General features: G+C 41.6%; 1 protein-coding gene across 2 annotated transcripts in view; it reads left to right on the forward strand.

The window, feature by feature from the left end:
* Positions 1–15,807, forward strand: part of npr3 (natriuretic peptide receptor 3) — a 30,281-nt gene extending 14,474 nt beyond the window's left edge. Inside the window, exons 4-8 of one of the 2 annotated variants that reach the window (XM_079689233.1) lie at positions 4,346–4,481; positions 9,074–9,168; positions 9,275–9,392; positions 9,496–9,580; positions 15,554–15,807. In XM_079689233.1, the coding sequence (XP_079545359.1) occupies positions 4,346–4,481; positions 9,074–9,168; positions 9,275–9,392; positions 9,496–9,580; positions 15,554–15,602 (483 nt within the window). In that variant the 3' untranslated portion in view covers positions 15,603–15,807. Of the gene's footprint in view, positions 1–4,345; positions 4,482–9,073; positions 9,169–9,274; positions 9,393–9,495; positions 9,581–11,301; positions 13,063–15,553 lie in introns of those variants that run through there. The other variant, XM_079689232.1, reaches the window with a different exon arrangement.
* The last annotated feature ends 1,883 nt before the right edge of the window (positions 15,808–17,690 follow it).

Below are 17,690 nucleotides of genomic sequence, written 5' to 3' on the forward strand. Positions count from 1 at the left end.
TGTGCATATGATAGAAAAGATGAGTCTGAGAGACCATACTGATTTTTGAGTTGTTGAAATGGAAGGGTTTGGTCTCTATATATCTGTCCAATTGTAGTAATACCAGCCTTCTGCCAGATATTATTACTTAAGGTGCCTCCTCCTGCAGAAAGACAGGGGTTACTCCAAATGGGGCAAGATGGTAAAGAGAGCCCCTCTATATGGAGTCTCCTGTGCAGTTGCTTTACAATAGAGCATGAAAAGCAGATGATGGTATTATCCGTTGAGGGTGGTGGTTTTGGGCAGTACCACATTGATGCCAGAGATATGTTTTGGTTTACACACATGATGGATTGCTCCAGCCATTGCCAACTGCCTACCGGAGAGGCACTTTTGTACGCCCACGATAATGGATACTTTGCATTGAAGGACAGATAATACTGGAATACATCCGGGACTCCCAAACCTCCCATTGATCTTGGAATGATCAACTTATTATGTGCGATTCTGGGTTTTTTATTATTCCAAAGGAACTGAGTGAATAGGGATTTGATATCTTTAAACCATTTTAGTGGGAATTCAAGAGGGATATAGGAGATAATATGAGAAAGCCTTGGGAGAACATTCATTTTCAAGGTTTCTGCTCTGCCCCATAGAGAAAGTGATATGGCCATCCACCTGTTGATGTCCTCCTTAATGGACTGGAAAATAGCAGGGCCGTTAAGGCTAAAGATTTTAGAGATAGGAGAGACGATGTTAATTCCCAAATACCTCATTCCATTTGTTTTCCAAATAAAGGGGGTGCTCATTAGGTTGTGTTTATATGTCTATGAGTTAAGTGGGATTGCTTCACTCTTGTTCCAATTTATCTTATATCCAGAGAGGCTGCCAAATAAATGTATCATATCAAGAACTGCGGGTATAGAGAGTGCTGGCTTGCTCAAAGTAAGAAGTATATCGTCAGCGTACATATTTAATTTGAAATCGTGTCCATGAATGTTCACACCATGTTTGTCACCATTAGCGCGAATTGCACAGGCTAATGGTTCTAGAGCCATAATAAAAAGTAGGGGACTAACAGGACACCCTTGCCTCACACCACGGTGTAAGGGGTAAGGTTTTGAGATTAACCCATTAGTTCTAACAGAAGAGAAGGGAGCGCTATACAAAGCCTTAACCCAGCTAATCAACTTGGGCCCAAGGTCAAATTTTTTGAGCGTGTAAAACAGATATGCCCCTTCTATTTGGTCAAAAGCTTTCTCAGCATCTAGTGATGCTGCAATCATTGGCAAATTAGTGGAGCTTGCTTCTAGGATAATCTGAAAAACCCTCCTCATGTTATTTGAGGACTGGCGGCCTGGAATGAAACCTACTTGGTCTAGATGCACTATAGATGGAACAACCTTCTCCAAACGGAGTGCCAGTATCTTGGCTAGAATCTTGTAGTCACAGTTTAGAAGGCTTAAAGGGCGGTGGTTACCCATCAGAGAAGGATCTTTGCCCGGTTTAGGCAACAATGAGATATTGGCCCTGCTCATGGAGGGAGGCATGGCTTCAGATTCTAATATTTCATTGAATAACAACAGTAAATATGGTGAAAGCTGTTCTTTAAAACATTTATAGAACTCTGTTCCAAAACCGTCGTCCCCTGGAGTTTTCCCTGATGCCATCTTCATGATTGCGTTTTCTATTTCATTTTGGGAAACAGGTGCCTCCATAGCAGATCTGTCAGCCAAGCTGACGCTCGGGAGGTTAAAATCTCCGAAAAAACTATCTAAGGCTTCTTCATTCAAGTTATTTTTTGTGCTATATAATTTAGAATAATAATTCTTGAAAGATTCATTGATTTTGGCTGCATCACACTGTAGCCTGTCATGCTCATCTCTGATCGCTGGAATAATCTGTCTGTTTTCTATTTGTTTCAATCTATGAGCTAACATTTTCCCTGCTTTGTCTCCGGATTCAAAGTATGTTCTTCGTAAACGAAAAAGAGTAAAAGCTGTCTCCTCATGTACAAGTTTCTACAAATTAGTCCTTGCGGTGAGAAGTGAGTTCCTTAGATCTAAATTGGATGGGCCTAGCATATGCTGCACTTCGAGAGTCTTGAGTTTAAAGTTTAATTGGGATTTCACCTCTTTGCGCTTTTTATTCTCTGCCGAGGAGAAACTAATTAACCAGCCCCTGCATGTTGCTTTAAAAGCCTCCCAGACAGTAGTGACGCTTGGTACAGAATTTAGATTGATCTCAAAGAAATCTAAAATGTGGTTTTTAATGAGCAGTGTGCATTTTTCATTTTTGAGTAGAGATGTATTAAGTCGCCACTGTTTGGATTTGCAAGGGTTGGTTGGAGGGAAAAATGTGACAGATACCGCAGCATGATCACTTAATAATATACTATGCATTTTGATCTCAATAACATTCTGGATCAAATTTGAAGACATCATTATGTAATCTATCCTTGAGTAGGAGTTATGCGCACCGGAATAGAAAAAGTACTCTCGGGCATCTGGGTGCACTAGGCGCCACACATCTGTACTACCGAGCTCGGATTGGAAGTCCCTCAAGGCGGCGGAAATGTTTTTATCTGAAGGGAGAGGGTGGCTGGATCGGTCCACTATAGGTCACAGACAGAGTTGAAATCGCCACCTATAATAAGAGGACCCTCTATGGACTGCAGTATCTTTGGGCTCAGCGAGGTAAAGAATTTAGATTGTAAACTATTTGGAGCATACACATTCACTAATGTCACCATTTCATTCTGTAGCAATTACATATCTTCCCTCTTGATCAACATGTACATTGGATGATTTGAAAGGCATATTCTTAGAAATTAAAATACTGACTCCTTAGAAATTAAAATACTGACTGTCTTATTTCAGTATTGATTTCTATCAACACGTAATGTTGTATCAATGTATATAGAGATGTACTACAGCAAAAGTATTCTCCGTCAGGACTTCCTGCAACAACACCACGCCGTTATCGTGATTCTGATTGGCCAGAAGACATTATCAAAGATAATCAAAGAAGTTTTATTGAGAAGACGATCACATGTGCCAAAAGTTTTCAAAACCGTTTCTAGTCTTCGGTATTTCCAGACAAGTGACCGCTGAAATCAATCTTACTAACTGCTGTCTGTGCAATTTACTCCGCGCGAGTTGGCAGACTTTATTTTGGTTACTTTAACATCATTTTTCATGGTGGGGCTAAGCCATTTCTTGGTATGGCTGTAGCCTATCCCAGCGCTGCCACTGGTGGGATGTATGGGGCGGGCCATTCTGCACATGCGTTAAACGCATTAAATATTTTAACGCAATTAATTCAAAAAATGAATTACCGCCGTTAACGCGATAATTTTAACAGCATTCATATATATATATATATATATATATATATATATATATATACACAGTATACAGTATATACACTTAATTGATCTCAATATCAATAAGGCTGCAACTATGAATTTATAAAACAATATTAATAATCAACAAAATCCTAAATGTACATGAATGAATGATAGTTTCTGAATGAATGACCTTTAATCATACACAGACTCTTAACTTACAGTCTGTCACCTCAAAAACCTTTTGCCAAATATGATTTAATCTGTCTTCATCCTGACTGCCTTATCATCACTCTGTTCTGTGCCTGCAAAAGAAGAAAAACATTTGCTCACAAATGAGATTTGAAACTATCATAGAAATAGGTGTTGGGGTTATGGTGGATACAGAGTCAGGAGGTACAGGATGAACTGCCTTGGTCACAGTTTCTTTTCTCATTCTCATTTGATTACAGCTTAGAAACCACTCTTCCATGTTTTCAGTGGTGTAAAATACTACTAATATTCTACTTCACTACAATTCAGAGGTATCTGGTGTACTTTCACTCCACTACATGTATTTAATACCTTTAGTTACTTTGCAGATTTGGAATACTGATGTGAAATATAGTCAACTCTTAAATCAGACTTTAGTTCCACCTGGAGTAAATCCACAAGCTACCCTGCAGTGTACAAACTCATTCACACTAGCTGCACCTTTACCAGCTTTGAGAACACTTTCATGATCAATCATTATAAAACATATCATATCTATTATTCTGAGATGGACCAATCTGCACAATCACCTACTTTTACTGTCGCTACTTTAACTATATTTTGATGATAATACTTTTCTAATTTTACTTGAGTAACAATTTTTAATTCATGACTTTTACTGTAACAGAGTATTACTTCACTCTTGTAGTTCTACTTTTACTTTACTACACGGTCTGAGTACTTCTCCCACCTCCGCATGTTTTATTTTCTTATAACAGACTGAATGTATGCAGTGTAGTTTCAATCAGACTGTTTGTTCCATTTCAGGTCAACATGTTTGTGGAGGGGTTCCATGATGCCATGCTGCTGTATGCCATCGCCTTGCATGAAGCCATGAAGAATGGATACAGTAAGAAGAATGGAATGGAGATCACCTCTCACATGTGGAACAGAACTTTTGAAGGTCAGACACACTGCTCACCAGTGTTTGGGTAGTCACTCAGAACAAGTAATGCATTACACATTACTTGTTACTTTAAAAGGTCTCCTATCATGCAAAATGCACTTTTGTAAGTCCTTTATACATACATATGTGTCCCCGGTGTGTCAGGGAACTCACAAAGTGTCAGAAAACAAAACCCTCTCTTTTCCTCCGTACCTACATCTCTAAAGACGGGGTTACAACGGAGCTGATCCAGATTTGCTGCGTCATGATGACATTACTAAAATGTGGGCTGGCTTTACACCCACGGGCCTATCACAAACGTTGCTATCAGAAACAATGCCCAACGTAATATGGTCTGTGTTTACATTAGCAAGCATCGCTAACACTCAGAGCTAACCTGTACTGGAGAGAGCATGTGTAAAAAAGCAGGAAATAATAAGGTTCTCACCTTGTTGTAAACCCAGAAGAGAGCTTCATTCGGTTTCAGAAATAATGCTTGATGTGGTTTGGAATATAATATGGTGTTTAATCACGGCAGCGTTTAGCTGAGTTTCAGCCTTCTCTTCACAGACCTCTGTTTCTGCTCTTTGTTTGAACATCATGTTTTCTGTAGCTCAGTTTCCATTGCTCAATATGTTTCGGAAGACGGCGATTCCACCGTGGAAACAGCAACATGTCCTCCATGATGTTTACTGCGACTGTTTATCTCTGCTATGAGACATTTGTGCTCCGTCTCCTCATCCTTGAAGTCACGATTCTAGCGCAAACCAAAAGGGTTGTTTGATTTATTTTCTGTCCTCCTTTATGCAGATAGTCAAAAACCTTAAAGACATGGAAGTAACAAGATCATTTCCTGCCTAGTAACTGTAATGCTGAATGTAATGTATTTGCGTTACATTACTGCGTTACAGACAAATGTAATCAGATTACAGCTGCTCACACAGGGTCACACCAGGTCACCCCCCCCCCCCCCCACACACACACACACTTTAATCAGCAGGTGGCAGGAAAGAACGTTGAGAGCTTGGCTCGGGTCTTAAGGACTTTTAGATGTATTTGCTGACAAATAAAGTGTACACACACACCACATACTACCTTCACAGATATAGTGTTACTCAATGAGCGTCTCACCCACACAAGCCCTCTCTTCTTTCTTTCTTTCTCTCTCTCAACCACTCTCTCCGATTACACACACAACATAAACACTGGGCTATTCCTGTCACGGGTTGTGAAACAAGCAAGACCCAAATGCAGATATAAACTGAAAATTCCTTTATTTCAAGGCTAAGATATCTCTATACAATGACAAAACAGAACACTCACCGCAGAACTAGTCATGGAACAAGACGAACCGACCAAGACAGACAGAAAACCCAGAACTTAAATACACAAAAGACTAATCACACAACAAGACACAGGTGAGGAGGGAGGAGAAAACACAGGGGCCCAGGTGAACATATTCAGACAATTAGACACACCAGGGAAACTAATGACAAGAGGAAAAACACAGGGAAAAGGACCAGACAATAACCCAAAGGAGAACATGACATGGAAAACAGCAAAAACACCCAAACCTACAAAACTATAAACGTGACATAACATGAGAATCGTGACATAACCCCCCCCTCAAGGGACGGATTCCAGACGTCCCAAAAAAACAAAAGTCCAGCAGGGTGGGTGGAGGGGGTCTGGAGGACGGGTGGAGGGCGGACGGCCCGGGGGCAAGGCAGAGTTCAAAAAGGGGAATTTGGGCGGACGGCCCGGGGGCAAGGCAGAGTCCATGGAGGAAATCTCGGGCGGACGGCCAGGGGGCAAGGCAGAGTCCGAGGAGGGGTGAAGACCAGACAGCTCCGGAGGCCGGTCAGGAGCCGATGTTGGCAAGGTCCCCCATGGAAGAGGACACAGGACCGGCAGGACCCCCGGCAGGAGAGCAGTCGGCGGAATCCCCAACGCGACAGGACATGGAGTTGGCAGGACCCCCAGCGGAAGAGTAGTCGGCGGGACCTCCAACGTGGCAAGACATGGAGTTGGCAGGACCCCCGGCAGAAGAGCAGTCTGCAGGATCTCCAACGGCTCAGGACATGGGGTTGGCAGGACCCCCGGCAGGAGAGTAGTCTGCGGGACCTCCAACGGGACACGACATGGAGTTGGCCGGACCCCCGGCAGAAGAGTAGTCTGCGGGACCTCCAACGGCACAGGACATGGGGTTGGCAGGACCCCCGGCAGAAGAGCAGTCTGCGGGACCTCCAACGGCTCAGGACATGGGGTTGGGAGGACCCCCGGCAGAAGAGTAGTCTGCGGGACCTCCAACGGGACAAGACATGGAGTTGGCAGGACCCCCGGCAGAAGAGTAGTCTGCGGGACCTCCAACGGCACAGGACATGGGGTTGGAAGGACCCCCGGCAGAAGAGCAGTCTGCGGGACCTCCAACGGCACAGGACATGGGGTTGGCAGGACCCCCGGCAGAAAAGCAGTCTGTGGGACCTCCAACGGCACAGGACATAGGGTTGGCAGGACCCTCGGCAGAAGAGCAGTCTGCGGGACCTCCAACGGTTCAGGACATGGGGTTGGCAGGACCCCCGGCAGAAAGGCAGTCTGCGGGACCTCCAACGACACTTGAGTAGGTTGGTTCGCCAACAGAACACGGGGAGCTGGCATCGGACGGACAGCCAACAGGAGACGAGGTGCTGGAGTCGGCCGGTATGCCGACAGGACTCCGGGAGCTGGCGTTGGACGGACAGCCATCAGGACACGGGGAGCTGGCGTCGGACGGACAGCCAACGGGAGACGATGTGCTGGAGTCGGCCGGTACGCCGACAGGACTCGGGGAGCTGGCGTCGGACGGACAGCCAACCGGAGACGAGGTGCTGGAGTCGGCCGGTATGCTGACAGGACTCGGGGAGCTGGCGTCGGACGGACAGCCCACAGGAGACGAGGTGCTGGAGTCGGCCGGTACGCCGACAGGACTCGAGGAGCTGGCGTCGGCCGATGAGTCAGCAGGTGACGAGGAGCCGGAGTCGGGACCATGGTTACTGGAGCCGGCACTGAAACAGCGCTGTAAGGTTTGGTTCTGGAGCCGGAAACATGGCTGTGTGGGCCGGCACTGGAGCCGGAAACATGGCTGTAAGGTCCGGTTCTGGAGCCGGAAACATGGCTGTAAGGTCCGGAGCCGAAGCCTGGACCCTGGCTGTGTAAGCCAGGTAATGGAGTATGGAAGCAAAGCTGCGTGGGCCGGCACTGGAGCACAGAGCCACGGCTGCTGGGTCTGGCGCTGGAGCTGGAACCATGGCTGTTGGGCGCGGAACCCTGGCCTTGCGTCTCTTAGGAGTTTATTGGAGGCTTCGTGGACCCCCAAACTCCAGATCAGACCCCAAGAAAGGGTCAGAAAATTAGGACTGGCTCTCAGGGCTACGTGAAAAAATCCTAAGCCCCTCGGGCAACAAGCTCCAGAGCCAGGGCTTGCGAGCAACCTACTGACGTGCCTCCTTCAAAGCAGCCTCTCTACCCCGTCTAGATGAGGCGCCTTTCCACGTATAAAAAATATACTCCAGAGAATATCCAAGACGTTCCGCCTGTAGCTTCAAAAGATCTGCTGGGTCCATTTTAAGGTCGGTTCGTACTGTCACGGTTTGTGAAACAAGCAGGACCCAAATGCAGATATAAACTGAAAATTCCTTTATTTCAAGGCTATGATATCTCTATACAATGACAAAACAGAACACTCACCGCAGAACTAGTCCTGGAACAAGACGAACCGACCAAGACAGACAGAAAACCCAGAACTTAAATACACACAAGACCAATCACACAACAAGACACAGGTGAGGAAGGAGGAGAAAACACAGGGGCCCAGGTGAACATAATCAGACAATTAGACACACCAGGGAAACTAATGACAAGAGGAAAAACACAGGGAAAAGGACCAGACAATAACCCAAAGGAGAACATGACATGGAAAACAGCAAAAACACCCAAACCTACAAACTATAAACGTGACATAACATGAGAATCGTGACAATTCCTTACACTACGTTTGCTACTCCTAACAAACTTCAGTATAAAAAACATGTAAATATGTGTATACATGCCTCATTTACCCCTTTATATTTATGTTTGTGTATATATACTTTAACTTTGAGTGTATAACTTTCCTGATATGTTCCGCATATTTCCTACATCCATTTTGATATTAAAAGCCCTGTTTAACTTTTAATAAAAATAATCCCTTTTAGTTGTAAAATATTTGCAGGAAGGTTTTTTGGGAAATGAAGTGACTTGCATGGTTCCAATTCCACGTTACTACAAAACACTGTTTGGCTTTTACATTAACACAAATATGCCCCCAGCGACTTAAATAGGACAATAGCACCATAGATAAGGACCCCACAGCAACAATATGTTGAATATAGTGTTATTACATAGTCATTTCTTTCAAATGATATGGAAAGCTTTTGATATGGCTTTTATCTGACAACTGGCATTTATTTAGGAAAGTACTGATTTTGAGTATGAAAATGTAATTATCGTTTATATGGGCAGGAATATTTAGTCCTCTATATTATGGCAGATTTGCTCACTGATATTCTTATTGTCTTTGTGGTGATGAACAGGAATTGCTGGGCAGGTATCTATGGATGTCAATGGTGACAGAAATGGTGATTTCTCTCTGATGGCGATGACGAATGTTGACGCAGGAACATATGAGGTAAGAAGAAACTAAATTCCTTCTGAAATCTTCTCTAACAGGTAGCAGATGGTATGTGTGCTTGTCAGAATCCAACTGGATGATAATATTTAATGCTAATTTACAGGTGGTTGCCAACTACTTTGGTGAAAATGGAACTTTCCAGCTGCTGCCTGCATTCAACTCTGAGCATTTCACCCTGAGAGGAAGACATAAAGAACAGCCAGAGATCCCAGACAAATCATGTAAATGAAAACAACTGTTACTGACACCTTTGAAATGTGAGCCACAATGTGTGCTCAGCATCATGGAGTTCATGTTTTTAACAATAACTGCTCTCCCAAACAGGCGGACTAGGAGTATCAGCTTTGACTGGAGTCATAGTGGGAGCTGTTCTGGGAACTGCATTGCTTATAGCATTCTACTTTTTCAGGTAACAGTAGTAGATATGTACTTTATCTACACTGAACAAAAATATAAATGCAACACTTTTGTTTTTGCTCCTATTTTTCATGAGCTGAACTCAAAGATCTAAAACATTTTCTACATACACAAAATAACCATTTCTCTCAAATATTGTTCACAAATCGGAAAAAATCTGTGATAGTGAACACTTCTCCTTTGCCGAGATCATCCATCCCACCTCACAGGTGTGGCATATCAAGATGCTGATTAGACAGCATGATTATTGCACAGGTGTGCCTTAGGCTGGCCACAATAAAAGGCCACTCTGAAACGTGCATTTTTGCTTTATTGGGGGGGTCTGGGGGGGTCCGAAAACCAGTCAGTATCTGGTGTGAGGGTTAGGATTAGGGTTAGGGTTAGGGTAATGTTGTGAATCGAGTGGCCCATGGTGGTGGTGGGGTTATGGTATGGGCAGGCGTATGTTATGGACGATGCACACAGGCCACTCGATTCACAACATTACCCTAACCCTAACCCTAACCCTAACACTAACCCTCACACCAGATACTGACTGGTTTTCGGACCCCCCCATACCCCCCCAATAAAGCAAAAATGCATGTTTCAGAGTGGCCTTTTATTGTGGCCAGCCTAAGGCACACCTGTGCAATAATCATGCTGTCTAATCAGCATCTTGATATGCCACACCTGTGAGGTGGGATGGATTATCTCGGCAAAGGAGAAGTGCTCACTATCACAGAGTTTTTCAGATTTGTGAACAATATTTGAGAGAAATAGTTATTTTGTGTATATAGAATTATTATTTTTAGATCTTTGAGTTCATCGCATGAAAAATGGGAGCAAAAACAAAAGTGTTGCGTTTATATTTTTGTTCAGTGTATGTATAAACTCTAATCTGTCCAGCCAGCTGTCAATGAAAGAGGCCCTGATCTGGCTTTTGAGGTTCTCCCTCTCCTGTAGTGTGTTCTATAGGGTTTTGTGCATGTCAAATCCCTGTGTTCCCTCCAGAGGAAGTTTCTGTCCAACACACTCCCCCCCACATGCCTGAAACACCTCCATTGGACTCCGTTGTTTGCTAAGTGACATCACTATGTAACACTCACGCTTCTATTGGCTAGCGCTCCAACACATTGTACGTGATAGGCTAAAGGAGGGACATCTCTAAGCTGGTTGACCAATCACAACAGAGCAGACCAGCTAACCAATCAGAGCAGACTGGGCTCTGGTTTCAGACCGAGGGTGAAAAGAGGTGCTGCAGCACAGGCAGTATGAGAACAATAAAGAGCTTTTTGAACCTTAAAGCATGGAGACATGTCCCAGGCACAAAATAAACATATGAATCTGAAAATGAGCAGGATATGGCCCCTTTAAACAACTCCACCTGACTCAAAGGCCTATAGATACTGTATATGGTATAAAACAGATACGTATATATACTATCTGGAATTTCCACATGGATTCTCGCAGCACAGTATGGTGGCACATATCTAAAAACTAGTTAAAAAAAACAAAATGCTGTTTAAAACATTTCAGAAAAACATATTATGTTTGTTGTACAGTGCAAACTGCAATAAAACCCCAATCTGCCAGAAATACTAATAAGTAATTTTACTTTTACTGTAGACACAGAATCGTTGCTGACAGTTTTAGACTCATGCTTTCAAGGTCGCATTGTTTCCAAAAACGGGGTCAAACGAGATTGTTCCTTTAATATGATTCATTGTTCTGCAGAAAAAATTACAGGATTACTATTGAGCGTCGCACACACGGTGAAGAGTGTGACACTGGGAAGCACCGTCAGCTACGAGAGGATTCCATCAGATCCAACTTCTCAGCAGCGTGATGCCAGCAGCAGAGAATCACTCCTGGATGTGACCAAAGACTTTGCAGTGGTTGTCAGTGGAGCCATGCTGTTAAAAATGAGACATTGTGTGTTTGTATCCTTTAATATTTTTTTGACTTATTGTAACTCAGGACAGTTGTAACAATCACAAAGCACCACTTACTCGGATCGTCCTGCATACAAAAGGTATATGATTGTATAGAAAGCTTTGGCCATAATATTTTTTAAAGATTTTTAAAGAATTTGTTGTTTAAATATTCAGATGGTGTTAGCATGACTGTGAACGATTGAGTGTATCTAACACTACACTTGCATACATTAATGATGGGGGGAGGTCTTCTTTTGGCTCTCAGGTTGACAGGAATTGTACAGGCCTCATGTTTAAGGTTGGACCTATATGGATAGGGAATTAGCTACTGATATTATGCTACTGATATTATAAGGTGTTCAGTGTACCATAACCCCAGCAGCCTCCGTGCAAATCCTTCCTACCTGAGCACATTGCTCCTAAAATCAGAAACACTGGGTCCTATTTAACCTCTTCTACTTTTGAAATGAGCTAATTTACAGTGTTTTTAAATGTGTCTAATAAATTGAAATTGCTACCTGTTTAAAAGACTGTGGTGCTATTTTTTGATAAGGCATACTTCACAAAGCTTTTTAAATTGTTAAATCATTTACTCGTGCTTTCTAGATTGGTAACACATCAGTAGTAAGAATGACTTGTGGTCATTCTGGCAACTTGGTTTTACGTTCGTAGTGTTCCTTGATTATGTGATCTGTCTGATGTTGCTATGGTTTGCTCACCTGCTCATGTTTGTTCTGAGATCTTAACGATTACCTTCTCCAGTAAATGTTGCATAACCAAGAAACCATAGTAAGTAGTTTGAAAGTCTCTTTTTGAAAGAGCTAGCTAAAAACATGAAGCCAGTTTTCAAGTGAAAGAACATAAACTCAAAGATGCTTATTGCTGACATACATTAATAAAGGATTAAGCAACACTACCAAAGACATACGTTCCAATTGGTATTCCCCTATCAGAAAGAGAATCTGAAATCATAAATACATTTCTGCAGTTTGATGCTCTTTCAATGATTTACTTCAACTTTACTGACTGCATGTAAGAATCATTTCAGTCTGCATTAAGTGACCTATAGCTCAGTCTGTCTTTACATTACTCTGGCAGGACTTAGGGAAGTTTTTTATACACGCAAAATAAAGAAATTGCTGGTTCAGTTTGTGTGTTGGGGAAATAAACTGATTTCTTTAATACAGCTTAAAAAAAACATTTTTATTCAGAAGGACCACATTCACTTGCTTTATTTTATAGCTCTGTATATTACATGATCCATTTTAGTATCTGATAGGGTATAATGTATTTGAATTATTTTTGTTATTTAACATAAACATTTAAAAAAGTGGATATCTCGATATTGTGCAAGTAGATATGTTAATAAACATCATTTGGTTTCTATTTTATGATTTCTCCTTCATATATGCAATTTCACCAACACTTCAGTTGTTCTCAATGACATCATGGTTATATCTTCCTAAGCTGTCAACATTCATTTAGATCTTATAGTTTCATTTATCCAATTGATATTTTATTCATTAGGATTTCTTTAATTTCATTTACTTGAAGTTGTTATTGCAGTCTTCTTTCTCTCCGAATGTTTAAATTATTGTGCAAAGCAGGGGTATATCCTTAAAGATTTCATTGAGTTTTTTTCCCATTTGTAAGGTTTAATTAGTTTTAAGTCCGTTTTTTTTAATAACAACCTGCTGTTGAAGCAGTGGAAATTATATAGTTAATATTATTATCTTTATTTACTAAGTTGCAGATGAAAAGTTTAAAAATGATCCACCAATGCTGGATTTATAGATCCCAAATGCAGGTTTTAGAAATCCAACTCCATAAGGATTTCAACTGTTTCTAACACCAACTTTTTTAGGTTTTTACAATCAAGTAACTTTTTTACCAAAACATAAGGAATGAGAATAGGTCTTTAAATCAACTCCAATTAACAAGTTCTTCAAAAACAATCGCAAACAGCGACTGGTCAAAATAAATGTTACCAAATACTGTATTTTAAGGCATACATTTACACTACACATCAAAAGGGAGATGTGAAACTGAATTAGACACAGACATACCACAGGACATATGGCAACAAATATGCACTAAATCACACTCATTGACCTACTTGTTGGGAATTCAAATGAAAAGTAAATATGAAATTTTTTGGACACATGAACTTTGTGGCAAACATCTGCTCGCATAAATGTTGGAGAAATGGGGATGTGCAAATTGGCAACCACATTGCATACACCAAAGCCCCGAATGTTTTTTCTGTAGCCCCGGACAATTCTCCCTCAATAATATAATACATAACCGTGCTTTACGTGAACTTCATCATGACACAAGAGAGGACGACAGCACTGTAATTTGCCGTGTTCAATGAATGCAACAGAGGCAAGACACCAGACCAATCAGAGAGTGTCATGGAAATAAACGTGTGCTTTTGTCATTCAAGCTCGGCTCTGTGTGTGTGGCAATAGCGCATTTAGTGTGTGAGAGAGAGAGAGAGAGAGAGAGAGAGAGAGAGAGAGAGAGAGAGAGAGAGAGAGAGAGAGATTTTTTTGATTTTGCAAACCACTTTTATTCACAAAGCACATAACCAAACAGACACAATGACACACATTGTCAGTTCCGAAAACGACTGAAAATAAGATAAGGAGCTGTTCCACAACAATCTGGAGGAGAGTCCTCTCCTCTCAGACGGAGAGACTCAGGTGAGCTAAAGGACTCTCTGAGTGTTTAGATAGTTAACTTTAGTCTAAGTTATCTCAGTGGGTCTCAAACGGTTTGGTCACAAATGATTCAAAAGATTATTTCCGCGGCACACCTTCATATGATCATTATAGTTATAAAAAAAACAAGAGAATAAAGGAAAAACAGTTATGAAATACTATATGGCAGTAAAACAAGAATACAGTTTGAAAGGGGAGTGATTTGTAAAATATCCATAAAGAAAAAGAACATCTGCTTACAGTTGTGTTTCATCTGGGTGTTGAGAGATGTATCCATAGATCTCTTCATGTTGCTCTTAAAGTGCACAAGATTGATGCTTTTAACTTCAATATTTAAAATAAAAATCATCCCGAGGGAGCATCCCCCCGGACCCCCCTAGAGGAGGTGAGGTCGGCCTCACACATAAAAAATAGCACTTTACCCCTGCCTATATGCCGTGAGCTGAGTATTGAGCCTTCAATGTAACATTCACGGGTCTACTGTGTGCGTGCGTGTGGGGAGTGTTGCAGTAGAAAATTCCACTGTAGCGGCCGCCGCCACTGTTGGCTAAGCCCCGAATGTTTTCAGGTCCAGGCGACACCCCTGGACCCTTCCTGCGTCCCGCCGTCTCAGGCTGAGAAATCCGCGGAGCTGAAACTGAGAAAAGATTGAGTGTGTGTGTGTGTGTGTGTGTGTGTGTGTGTGTGTGTGTGTGTGTGTGTGTGTGTGTGTGTGTGTGTGTGTGTGTGTGTGTGTGTGAGGAAGTCCGTGGATTGGTCCAAACTTAACGGCTCCGCGCACGTAACGTAACGACACTATACCCAATACGTCACTGTACCCAGGAAGAAAAAGACAAATCTCCAACGAGGCGTTCTGGGGCAGCAGAGACAGGTCTTTTCTGTGTTAGAGTTGTACTCGCTACAGGGTGTACTTTGAGGGTTTGTGACTCTGCAGACCGTTTACATGCAGAAAAACCTTCATAACACACAAAGGGACAGGTAATAACCAGAAAAGCATGACATGGGATCTTTAATTGGTATTTTTGATATTTTCTTGTCAGCATTGTTCTGAAACATAGACATATATATCCTTCCCAGGCATATTGCAGACAATTCTGTCTGCTCTTAGAAAATGTGTTTTTTCCCACCAAAATTAGATAACATATCTTCAGGGAGTGCATGTAGTGATAGTCAGGCTCCATGGTGCAACAGCTTAAATGAGTGGTGTCAATTGCATTTTTTATTTATGCAAGTAAAATAACAATGAACCATGTTTTGAATCTTGATGTGATATGCATTCATGCCTTTAATAAAGGCTCCAGTGATTCTGAGACATTTTTTCATTTGCAGGGAAACAGCAAAAACAACCTATTACACAACAGCTGGTCTCAGGAGCTGACAGGAACAGAAGCAAGGCGTCTATCAGTATCCGCGGTAATGGATGTTTCCTGAGAGCTGTGAGAATATCCCACAATTTATTTGTTTATTTATACCCCCTGCCTAACAATCCACCGCTGTGGCAGTAGTTTCATGTGAAGAGATATTCCCTAGTTAAGTGCCAGTAAGGGAAAGCAGTTTAAGGAAAGGTCTTTAAAGGTACATTGTGTAAAATTTGACAGAACATACATAAAAAAAGAACTAACATGATCAATAAAATGTGAAAAGATAACAGTGTCTGATATCAAAGTGATGTTTTGCAGAGATATCAACTGAAATTAGCATGCTAACTGACTAGCCCCTGTCTGCCACAGTAACAATTACACTTCATGTGGAGGCTTTAGTGAGTCAACGTAGTGGTTCCCTCATCTCAAAGTCAGCTTTTTAAAAATGTGTTGGGTTAGATGCTATCTGTAGATAACACATGCTTAACAGATGTTCAGGTTTTGTTCTAAGACGTAAACTAGTGCAATTAATACCCTACTCCTTAATGTCCAAAACATACATTTTGTGTAGGCCAACCCTGAAAGTTAGCCTTGCAAGGGGTCCTTTGACAAAAAGCAATAGGATTTTTCCATTGCTTTTCAGAATATTACAGAAAATAAAACCTGTGTCAAACACATGTTTATGATATTCACACGTTTATTTCAGCTGGATAATCTCTAAATATAAACACCACTTTTATGTTTTTTAAAGCGTAAATGCAATCACAAGAAGTGAAAAGCTATGTTAGGCTAAGGAACTACATCTCGGTCGCATGGCTGCGTATCCAACCCAGTCTCACGGCATTTCGTATTATAGTCACGAAATGAATCTATTGATTCGTGTTCACCAACACGATTTCCCCCTTTTTTTCGTGTCACACAGAACGATTTTAAAAGCAATGTGAATAATAACAAATTAGAAGAAAAAAAAGATTTTTAAAAATACAGATTTCAGTATTCTGACATCTTGGACGAGAGGCATACTATGAGAGCTGGTCACAGGGATGCGTTCAAATTTAGTCAGTAATTTGAGGAACTGTCGAAATGGCGAAAGCAGATAAAGTTGAGCTCGGAAATCCTCCAGCATCATTGAAATCTCCAATTTGGGAACATTTTGGTTTCGCAGTTAGGTACAAGGATGACGGACAAAGACAGGTGGACCGAACCAAAGCTGTTTGTCGGCATTGTTCAACTACAATTGGTTACGCGGCTGGCATACATCAGACTTGCACACTCATTTGAAAAGGAATCACCCGAACGTGAATATCACCGGTACCAAAAGAAAAAAGACTGAAGTGCAAACCCAACTCCCTCTAGCATTCAAGCCTCCACCACTCGCAAAAAGTTCAGACCGAGCCAAAGCTATTACAAACGCCAAATATCCTTATGTTGCCATGTTAGCAAAGCGCTACCTGGCTTTATCTGTTACCTCTGTCCTTAGCGAGAGGGTGTTCTCCACAGCAGGAGACATTGTTAGTGCCAGCAGATCTGCCCTTTCAGCAAGCAATGTGGATAAATTAATTTTTCTTTAAAAAAACATGAAAATACAATGACAAGCAAGTCATAATGTCAAACTGGCTGCTTAGGTGAGTACTAGTACAGTAAAGTTCAAATAAAGATTATTTCAGTTCATCGAAATGCTGCACCTTAATGTTTATTTTATTATATTTTGTATTTATTTGAGTGAATATTCACAGTTTAATAATAATTTTTAAAAAACCAAAAATATTTTGTTTTGTGATAATTTTTTCTGCTGTACTGAAAACTTACCGAACCGTGACCTAAAAACCGAGGTATGTACCGAACCGAAATGTTGGTGAACCGTTACACCCCTATCTGACACAGAACGATTTTAGAAGCAATGTATTTCTATTGGTAGTATGTTTATAACAACTTATAAGGAAAAAAAGATTACAAAAATACAGATTTCAGTATTCTGAGTCTCTGAGCCCCATTTATTTTCCTCGCGGACGGCAAGAAAAGTCCAACATTATACAATTTAAAATAAAAATGTTGGCTTGATATTGAGTAAGAAAATGTATTTATGAACCACACAGCTTCTGGTC

The sequence above is a fragment of the Notothenia rossii genome (genome assembly GCF_949606895.1).
Source record: "Notothenia rossii genome assembly, chromosome: 6".
NCBI lineage: Eukaryota > Metazoa > Chordata > Actinopteri > Perciformes > Nototheniidae > Notothenia > Notothenia rossii.